General features: G+C 44.7%; 1 protein-coding gene across 1 annotated transcript; it reads right to left on the bottom strand.

Annotated features, from left to right (window-relative positions):
* Positions 1–5,972: 5,972 nt before the first annotated feature.
* On the bottom strand, positions 5,973–8,918 carry LOC109784639 (uncharacterized). The gene is made up of 4 exons (XM_020343237.4): positions 8,630–8,918; positions 8,439–8,542; positions 6,570–6,699; positions 5,973–6,245 (listed from the first exon to the last, which is right to left on the bottom strand). Exons 1-4 carry the CDS (start codon positions 8,750–8,752, stop codon positions 6,207–6,209), a joined length of 396 nt encoding a protein of 131 aa, XP_020198826.1. The 5' UTR covers positions 8,753–8,918; the 3' UTR covers positions 5,973–6,206.
* Positions 8,919–11,090: the final 2,172 nt, after the last annotated feature.

The raw sequence follows: 11,090 nt of genomic DNA, 5'->3' as shown, positions 1-11,090 counted from the left end.
AACGTTTTGATAGTGTGATCAAAGCATATGGTTTTATACAGACTTTTGGAGAAGCCTGTATATACAAGAAAGTGAGTGGGAGCTCTGTAGCATTTCTGGTATTATATGGACATATTGTTGATTGGAAATGATATAGAATTTCTGGATAGCATAAAAGGATATTTGAATAAGAGTTTTTCAATGAAGGACCTCGGTGAAGCTGCTTACATATTGGGCATCAAGATCTATAGAGATAGATCAAGACGCTTAATTGGACTTTCACAAAGCACATACCTTGACAAAGTTTTGAAGAAGTTCAAAATGGATCAAGCAAAGAAAGGGTTCTTGCCTGTGTTACAAGGTGTGAAGTTGAGTAAGACTCAATGCCCGACCACTGCAGAAGATAGAGAGAAAATGAAAGATGTTCCCTATGCTTCAGCCATAGGCTCTATCATGTATGCAATGCTGTGTACCAGACCTGATGTGTGCCTTGCTATTAGTTTAGCAGGAAGGTACCAAAGTAATCCAGGAGTGGATCACTGGACAGCGGTCAAGAACATCCTGAAATACCTGAAAATGACTAAGGATATGTTTCTCGTTTATGGAGGTGACAAAGAGCTCATCGTAAATGGTTACGTTGATGCAAGCTTTGACACTGATCCGGACGATTCTAAATCGCAAACCGGATACGTGTTTATATTGAACGGTGGAGCTGTCAGTTGGTGCAGTTCTAAACAAAGCGTCGTGGCGGGATCTACGTGTGAAGCGGAATACATTGCTGCTTCGGAAGCAGCAAATGAAGGAGTCTGGATGAAGGAGTTCATATCCGATCTAGGTGTCATAGTGCATCGGGTCCAATGAAAATCTTCTGTGGCAATACTGGTGCAATTGCCTTGGCAAAGGAATCCAGATTTCACAAGAGGACCAAGCACATCAAGAGGCGCTTCAATTCCATCCGGGACCAAGTCCAAGTGGGAGACATAGAGATTTGCAAAATACATACGGATCTGAATGTTGCAGACCCGTTGACTAAGCCTCTTCCACGAGCAAAACATGATCAGCACCAAGACTCCATGGGTGTTAGAATCATTATTGTGTAATCTAGATTATTGACTCTAGTGCAAGTGGGAGACTGAAGGAAATATGCCCTAGAGGCAATAATAAAGTTATTATTTATTTCCTTATATCATGATAAATGTTTATTATTCATGCTAGAATTGTATTAACCGGAAACATGATACATGTGTGAATACATAGACAAACAGAGTGTCACTAGTATGCCTCTACTTGACTAGCTCGTTGATCAAAGATGGTTCTGTTTCCTAGCCATAGACAAAGAGTTGTCATTTGATTAACGGGATCACATCATTAGGAGAATGATGTGATTGACTTGACCCATTCCGTTAGCTTAGCACTTGATCGTTTAGTATGTTGCTATTGCTTTCTTCATGACGTATACATGTTCCTATGACTATGAGATTATGCAACTCCCGTTTACCGGAGGAACACTTTGTGTGCTACCAAACGTCACAACGTAACTGGGTGATTATAAAGGTGCTCTACAGGTGTCTCTGAAGGTACTTGTTGGGTTGGCGTATTTCGAGATTAGGATTTGTCACTCCGATTGTCGGAGAGGTATCTTTGGGCCCACTCAGTAATGCACATCACTTAAGCCTTGCAAGCAATGCAACTAATGAGTTAGTTGCGGGATGATGTATTACGGAACGAGTAAAGAGACTTTCCGGTAACGAGATTGAACTAGGTATTGAGATACCGACGATCAAATCTCGGACAAGTAACATACCGATGACAAGGGAACAACGTATGTTGTTATGCGGTTTGACCGATAAAGATCTTCGTAGAATATGTGGGAGCCAATATGAGCATCCAGTTTCCGCTATTGGTTATTGACCGGAGACGTGTCTCGGTCATGTCTACATAGTTCTCGAACCCGTAGGGTCCGCACGCTTAACGTTCGATGACGGTTATATTATGAGTTTATGTGTTTTGTTGTACCGAAGGTAGTTCGGAGTCCCGGATGTGATCACGGACATGACGAGGAGTCTCGAAATGGTCGAGACGTAAAGATCGATATATTGGACGACTATATTTGGATACCGGAATGGTTTCGGGTGAGATCGGGATAATACCGGAGCACCGGGAGGTTATCGGAACCCCCCGGGAGGTATATGGGCCTTAATGGGCTTTAGTGGAAAGGAGGGAAAAGTAGCAAGGGAGGGGGCGCCCCCCCCCCCCCCAAGCCCAATCCGAATTGGGAGGGGGGCCGCCCCCCCCCCCTTTCCTTCCTTCCTCCTTCCTCTTCCTTCCCTCTCCCTCTCCAAATAGGAAAAGGAGGAGTCCTACTTAGGACTCCCCCCTTGGGCGCGCCTCCTCCCCTTGGCCGGCCCTCTCCTCCCCCCTTTATATACGGAGGAGAGGGGCACCCCATAGACACAACAATTGATCTCTTGGATCTTTTAGCCGTGTGCGGTGCCCCTCTCTACCATAGTCCATCTCGATAATATCGTAGCGGTGCTTAGGCGAAGCCCTCCGTCGGTAGAACATCATCATCGTCACCATGTCGTCGTGCTGACGGAACTCTCCCTCAAAGCTCGGCTGGATCGGAGTTCGAGGGACGTCATCGAGTTGAACGTGTGCAGAACTCGGAGGTGCTGTGCGTTCGGTACTTGATCGATCGGATCGTGAAGACGTACGACTACATCAACCGCGTTGTGCTAACGCTTCCGCTTTCGGTCTACGAGGGTACGTGGACACACTCTCCCATCTCATTGCTATGCATCACCATGATCCTGTGTGTGCGTAGGAATTTTTTTGAAATTACTACGTTCCCCAACAAGTTCGACTACGATGATTTCCACGGGTACTACCTGCCTGTCGGTTTCTCGCCAAACTTGTTGTTTCAGTGTTTGTTTTGGCCATAATTTGGGCAAAAAAGAATGGAATGCGAGATTCTTTACTGTTTCATTTGTTTTGCGGCTTTGTTCATGGACGGTTGGCCTTAGAAAAGAAGCCTGACTGGGTGCTCAGGAACATCCTCCTCGGCTTACCTATCTGCAAACTCGTATGCGTCGTGCAAGCCCGAAACTTTTCATCAGAAACCAAGTGTTAGGATGCAAGCATGACCATGTAATTGTGCTGTGCTGCTAGGTGTTCACGAATGGTGATAACCTCCATGCTTCGAGGGCACAAAAGAGGCTTGGGATTGAGGACTGCTTTGAGGGGGTTTTGTGCTTTGAGACACTGAACCCGACATCGCCTACCCTGTGCCATCTGAAAAAGTTGAGATCTTCGATATAATGAAGCACCTGGCTCATCCAGAGCCTGGGGTTGAGCTGCCAAGGTCACCAATCCTGTGCAAACCGAATATAGATGCAATATTGCATGCCCTCAAGCTTGCCGACATCAATCCTCAGACTACTGTAAGTACCAAATAACTCAATGGTAATATTCAGAGGTTCATAGGTACCTCATGTTGTATGGTGTGCTAACTGGCTAAGAAACATATACCAGATAGGTACCTCATGTTGCGGAATACTACTAACGTAGGAGGACTAATACAGTGGAACGATGTGACAGTGAAGCGACTCCAATCCAACGGGGGACTGCTAGGACACTTCCTAGATGGCACCCTCGACGTCCACAACTACGACTTCTCCTGCATCTTGCATGATAAGCTAGGTGAATACTTTGAATGTGCTCGCAAGCCCACAAACAATCCACAAGCAAGCAAACAAGCAAGGACAAAGGCATTTAATATGAAACAAGCTAAAGACACTAAAGATGATTAGTAGAACGCCTGTGCATTGCTACGGGCCTTTTAGTCTTTTTTCTAATTGCATATATGTACCCATATTGTTGTATAAAGCTCAGGAAATTTTCAGCCCCTTCCGACGACATTGCCTCGGGACCCTTGTCGATGGATTCTTTTTGAATGTCGATATAATCCATATCTCCATCTCTCTCATACTCTGCAAAAATAAACATATATAGAAATACATCTTTTGTATTATCATGTGCAAAATATATATAGAGAGAGAAATACACCTTTTTTATTATCATGTACAGCATATATACAAGGAAGAACAATTATTTGTATGCATCTCAATGTGTAAAACTCGATGTGTTTTGAATCCATTCCATCATAGTTACGTCAGTGACTTTGTCAATCGACATTTCGAAAGCATACCGTTTTATTCGAATGCATCAGTTTTATCTCAGACCTACAAAAGTGAACATACAAACATATATTTAAAAAAAGTATGCTAAATGTTGCTAGCTAAGTGCTCGTGCGTTGCAACGGCATTTAACCAAAATATATACGACACTTCTAATTCAGAAAATGTATGTCAAACATCCCCAGAGAACCATCTGTAACATGCAAGGGAACTTAGAAACTTAATCTATAGTTGTAGTAATTAATTATGGGTCCAGGTATTTTTCTTCGATTGACCAGTTAATCCTGAATACACATCAACTTAAGCGCCCCCTGGACCTCCAGAAACCAATCCAATATGCAAGATGTATGCAATTATATATTTGGAAAACCCATCTATCCTATCAGAAGCCATGGATGCGCAGTGTTGGAACTACGACTAAAAGTTCATCTATGATCTATACATAGATGAAAAAACATCAATCCCATTCTCTAAATCACAGGAACCATAATGACCGGGAATCTACATGCCAATGCAAACTTAACGTTGACAACCTTGAAGTTGGAATACAAGAACCAATTACTCAGGCACAAGCAAATTAACTTAGGCCTCCCCTGCAAAAAAAAAACTTAGGCCTGGAGTACCACTTGGAATAAGCGGGTAGGTATCTCAAAAAAGAAAAACAATCAGTAACTTCGGGCTGGAGAAACATAGGAATTTTAGAGGATATGTTTTCTTTAGGAAAAAAAATCATTTGATAAACTTTGGAACACAAGAATTGCTATTTCAGATTCTCTTGAAATTCCTATGGATTCAAATCTACACGGATTTAGGAGGAAACTAAACACGAGGGTTCTCTGATGTTTTCCTCGTGTTTTCATGCATAACATCCAAGCAATACTTTCGGAGTTTTCCTTTATGATACATGCCACCTCACTTCCAACGATTTGTATATGTGTAGTTTGAGTTCCGGTGCTTTTATCAAATACTCCCTCCGTTTCCAAAACGTAATATCATTTTTGACACTAGTACCATTTTTGACATGATTTACATTTTGGGACGGAGGCAGTAGTGACTTGTTCTACGAACTATATATGTCATCTCCTAAACCACATGATACTATTCTTGGGAAACAGGATCGCAAAGGCGAGTTCAACGGCCACGTGGCCTGGCCCATGCGCTGCCTCTCCCTTTCCCCTATCTCTTTGCACCAACCGGTTTTGGGCCGCACAAATTTTATCTCCAGGACGTCACTGTCTCTACTCTTTCTTCTACCTTTCGCATCCCCAACCTCTCCTTCACCCCGCGAGCTTTTTCTTCCACACTTTCCTCCCCTGGCAACAAAACCACCATGAGGCTGGTACAAGGACGCGTCGCTGGTCATCGGTCTCATGGCAATGCCCACCGCCAATCTCCTCTCTGTCTTGGCGGCGAGCCCTCGATGTTGCTACAACCAAGGCATCGTCGCCGGCGTGGGATGTGCTACAACCATGGTGAGGCGCGCTGCTACGACTGCGACGTTGCGGTGCTACAACCGGCACGTGGGGGTGCTGGAACCGGCGCGGGCAAATGCTGGCAAGTGGCAACCCCGGTGTGCACCCGCTCTAGAACTAGCACATGGTGATGCTGCAACTGGCCATGTGGTGTGCTCGAATCGGCGACAAAAAATGATGCAGTCGATGAGACTCTGCTGGGAACCGGCCGCCGGAGCTTCAGGGGGAAGGAGAGAATCATGTGGCTCTGGGTTTGTTTGATCCTACTGTTTTGCCCAAATTTGGGCCGGCCGACCGGCGCGCAGTAGTGGCCAATTTTGCACCCCTGCATGGAACAATGATAGATAGATTGTAAGTATTTTTTAGCATGACTGGGTAGACCAGGCAATCTATTTTCCTCACTAAAGTTTAAAGGGATTCTATCCACATTACAGTTATAGCTCGACGACGACGTTGTTCTATATGACCATGCCATTACATCCTTGATAACTAATTTTACAAGATGGTGAATGAAAATTAACAACAAAAATCCGACGCCATGTTTCTGCAGACGGGCTTCTCAGAAGTGAGCCAAGCTGTATACTAGAGTCCACGAAAGCTGCAACCGAGAGAGAAGAATCTGTTAGTAATCCATGGCACCCAATTTATTCAATGCGCAAATACAAAGACGCAAGAATTAAGGAGTTGATTTAATGTTGCAAGCTTGTATTGTTTGTTTGACAGCTCCTACTGAAAAAGCAGAATCACATGATGTCGTGATAGTGCTAGTTTATGTGCCTGTAGCACTTGCTAGTTTGGAGGCAAACTGAAAACATGTCAACAGAAGACATGTGCATGTGTGGTAGAAATGAGTTCGACGTTGGTGCAACTAGGAGGCGGTGATGGATGTCTGGAAGAGACATGATTATGGACGATAGCTTACCAGGAAAAGGGTGAATGAAGCAAAGAGCCCCTCCTGAAGTAGGGCGGCGTGGCCTCCAAAGTCTTCCTCATCAATCTTCAGCAAGTGTGCATAGTACAAATGAACTATCACGGTGGAAATAGTAAAGAATCTGCAACAGAGAAAAACAAAATATGCCACGTGGTCAGTTATGCTGAGAAGAGGTAAATCATTCTGCACTTATCGAAAGGGTGCTAAAGTTATCCTAAGACGGCATGCAGATTTCTGAAAATGACCCTGTTACTAAATTCCCTGGCTAACTTGTAACAAAAAAAATACTCCCTCCGTCCGAAAAAACTTGTCCCAAGCTTGTCCCTCAAATGGATGTATCTAGCACTAACTTGATGCTAGATACATCCATTTGAAGGACAAGCTTTTTCGGACGGAGGGAGTAGAAGTTATGATAATCCTGAATTGCTGATACTAAAATACAATCCTAATCCAGTATGGCATGTGCTATAAGCAAACGGGCATATCAATGGCCATGGGGAATGTCAAGCCATGATTTTGAAGTGTCTGGATATAGAAAATGCTCAGGAGTTCAGAAAAAAAAATCAGCAATCAGGCAATGTCACCGCTCACAACACAAATTTGCACCAGAATTTATCCCCTGCTGAAGGGAGCAGATAAATACACTCTCATGGAATGAAGAAAAAGTACAACTCATATCTAAATGTCAAAGTTTGCATTTTGTTTGAGAGTGTTAAATTTTCCAAGGAACTCTAGCAAGGTGAACAGAACCGGCCAATCATACATTAGCAGCCCTTTGCCAATTTATTCACTAGTGAACACATAGAAACTCAGAGCAGTTAATATCCAACTGTGCGGCAATTGTGTTTGTTTGCTAACGGTACAAATGAACTATCACGGTGGAAATAGTAAAAAAATCTGCAACATAGCAAAAGAAAATATGCCACATGGTCAAATTGTCTGAAGAGATCAGTCTTCAGTTATCGAAAGGGTGCTAAAGCTATCCTAAGACAGTATGCACATCTTGAAAATGGCACCATGTTACAAAATTCTCCAGCCAACTTGCAATAGACCATCTATGTTATGAACTTATGATAATCCTGAAATTCTGTTACCAGAAATACAATCATAATCCACTACGCTATGTGATGTAAGCAAAGACGCATATTGTTGGACATGAGAAAGGCTGAGCCATGGTTTTAAGTGTTTGCATACGTGCTCAGCTGTTCAGCAAAGATCAGCAATCAGGAAATTCATCACTCACAATGCAATATATACTCTCATGGACGGAATAAAGGGCACCTCATTTGGTTTGAGAATGCTAATATTTCCAGGGAACTCTAGCAAGACAAACAAAACTGGCCAACCATACATCAGCAGCCCTTTGCCAATTTATTCAACTAATGAACACACAGAAACTAAGAGGAGTTCATAAACCACTAAGTATGCGGCAATTGTGTTGGTTTGCTGACGGATGGCCACTCCAAACTAAGAGCTGATTGAACAGCTCATGTCACATCTAATACCAGACAAAGCGAAAACCATCGCGATTCTGGTTGCCGAGCTGGTGACCAGCACTCAAAGACGATGCGACGGAACCTCCAATTCGCAGCGAATCTAACACTCGCTGCACCTCCTCTGGCCAATCATAGCGATCAATGAACGGCGGAACAAATCAGCCTTCTGAAATTATGCAGTTAACCACACAATGCACGCGTGACTTACTAGAAGTATATCACACGATGGGAGAGAGATCCTGAATTCAGTGTGAGATTAGCTCTTGAATTCAGTTAACAGTGAACCTGAATCTATGCCTATGTCTGAAGGAAAAGAGAGAGACCAAGATGGGGGCTTTGAGGAAGGAGGGAGGGAGGGACTGACAGGGCGATCCAGAAGGCGCCGACGAGGGGGACGGCGCCCCAGAGCAGGCCGCAGGCGAGCCCCACCGCCTGCCGGATCCAGTGCACCGCGTCCAGCAGCTGGTCCTGCAAACCAAAACCCAAGCACCGAACCAATCAGAACCCCCACGGAGTCGCTCGGGGACACGCCGGCGGCGGCGGTGGCGTACATACCTTGTCCAAGGACGCGTCGGGGTCGAGGTACCGGGCGAGCCGGGACGGGAGGGCGTGGCCGTTCTGCGCCGCGTGGTGCGGCTGCTTCGCGGCCGCCGCCGCCGCCGCCTTGGACTTCCTCATGCCTCCGGCTCCGCCGCGGCGGCGGTTCTCCACGCGGGCGGCGGCGAGATGGGATCGGCGGTGAGATGGGATCGCTGGTGGGCGTGGGAGAGAGAAAAGACGGAGCTTTGCTCGGTCAGGTCGCCGACGGACTCCTTTTGGCTTCCGCCTTAGCAGGCCGTTGGCGTATTCCAGGACTCCGTTTTGTTATCCAACAAGATCCTTCTCTCGCACGTTCTACTTCTAACTGAAATCACCATTTTTCCCTCAAGAAAGCTGAAATCACAATTAAAAACTTCCCTTAACTGATTTGATTGAAACAGAAATACCATGCCCGTCTGTCAGATAATTTGCCTCTTGAAAAAGTTTGTGTGTTGTATAATTCTTAACTCAAGCCGATTCAGTGAGTGTGTCTCGTCCTCTTTGTGTTGTCGCTCCAACCCATCATTCCGGCTCTGTTGAACCCTCCGAGCTCGCCTAAACAGCTTCGGTGATGTCTTCTTTCTCGCTCCAGCCATCATGACGTCACCGACACACCACCTTGTTACGGTAACCAGTTGGTAGGGGTCTGCTCTATAGACTATATATAGTCTCTGTACCCAGCCGTCGTCGATGGTCTCGACTGCTCTTCACCCTCTCGGAGGTTGATGGTCGACCACGCTTCATAGAAAAGTGCAAGCGGTGATTCATTTTACCAAAACTTTTAACAAATTTCATTCCTATATAACCTACCCCACTGTCCCATAATATAAGATCGTTTTGTAAGGTATTCGGAGTAGTTGTAAAGAACAAACCTTTCTCTACCATCAAAATGCGCAAACGAGGTTGCTAGCAACAAATAACAATTTGAGTAACAACAATTCGAAGACGCCATCGAACTCCAGATTTGATACCCCTACATGACTAAGATATCGAACGAGGAAATCATACCTGCCATCCAACCACGAACTCAGCACACGATCCACCATCTTCTAGTTGCCACCAATGCAGACCACAATTTGCATCCGCTCCTGGACTACCTCCCAAGCTCCGCACGGGCGCTAGAGCAAACACTGTTGCAACGGCGGAGCACGAGGACACAGATCCACCATGAGGTTGCCGCCGCCGCCGCACCATCCTTGCTTGAACAGACTGGAGTTTAAATTCATCCCTAACTGTTGGACCGATCGCCTCATCAAAATAGGATCTAAAGAAACTTTATCCAGTGACGATGAACAACCTAAAAACTAAGCTGCCCTGGCCTAAAATTATCCACACGTGTGGATCCGGCGAACCCCTCATCACCGATGACCGAGGTCGTCAACGGGAGAAGCCGCCGGAGGTCGTCAACGGAGGAACTCCCTGGTGATGCCCCCGAGCGAGATCGCCTTTTCCTTTCAGATGAAGAAAGAACAATACGCTAAGTAGGAATGGATTACCAGCAACAAAATACAATGGTGCAGCTATATGTGCTAGTAGAAGGTAGACAAAAAAAAACTAAGAAATTAAGACGCCAGCAGTGCGAGATGGGATCGAAGGTGTCGCCACAAGCAAAAAAATTAAACTTAGTGGATCATCACCATCAGCGTCATCATTTTTCCTTAGAAAAGTTGTGTGGTTGTCCCCCCACCAAACGTCTATGCACCTTCGTATCTGCCCAAAGTCTCCATGCATCTACCTATCTGCTGGAGAACCAACCACTGCCTAGCTAGCTACAAATTTCTCTTCTCACTCTAGTTACTAGAACACAATAATGTAGTTTTCTTGAATTGATCTCACAGGGTGTAGCTAGCTAGCTGTTTAGTTCGATCTCAAAACCGTGTCAATTCGTGTTCAGTTCGAGGTTTAAGTTTACAGAATTGCTAAATCTCAGTCGACTAAGATTTAACCAAGTCTCAGTCGATTCTATATTCATGGGATTTTACGTTGAGATCCGTGCAATTTTTTTTTGTTTTTCTTTTTTCTTTCTTACATGTTATGTCACTTGATTTAGCCTTAGTTAAATCCCAATCAACTGAGACCTAGCCACACTCTTAAGTTTAATCATTAATCTGACCAATAAAACCCTACTTATATGCAAAAGGAATTTATACCGTCGAATTTCTGCTCGAAAGAAGTAACCAGGAATGCTCATTTTATAATGGAGTCCCAAAATAAGTGCCGTTGATTTGTACAACTTTGTACTAAAGTTGTACTAAATCAACGACACTTACTAAAGTTGTACTAAATCAACGACACTTATTTTGAGACGGGGAAAGTATATGACACTATGTACATACTATTGATGTAATAGATGACCAATTGAAAAAACTATTCGAAAAAAATCCCGGCGTCACCCTCCTCGGGAGACATCGGAAAACCCTAGCCATCCTCGCCGGCA

This window comes from Aegilops tauschii, chromosome 3, assembly GCF_002575655.3.
Source record: "Aegilops tauschii subsp. strangulata cultivar AL8/78 chromosome 3, Aet v6.0, whole genome shotgun sequence".
Taxonomy (NCBI): Eukaryota; Viridiplantae; Streptophyta; class Magnoliopsida; order Poales; family Poaceae; genus Aegilops; species Aegilops tauschii.
Note: the sequence above shows the minus strand (reverse complement) of the source record. Positions and strands in the feature narration are given on the sequence as shown.

Coding starts and splice junctions, on each gene's coding strand:
- LOC109784639 (XM_020343237.4), bottom strand. CDS start 8,752: ATGAGGAAGTCCAAGGCGGCGGCGGCGGCGGCCGCGAAGCAGCCGCAC. Junction 8,543..8,629: donor CCGACGCGTCCTTGGACAAG/GTATGTACGCCA, acceptor TTTGGTTTGCAG/GACCAGCTGCTGGACGCGGT. Junction 6,700..8,438: donor GGCGCCTTCTGGATCGCCCT/GTCAGTCCCTCC, acceptor TCTCTGTTGCAG/ATTCTTTACTATTTCCACCG.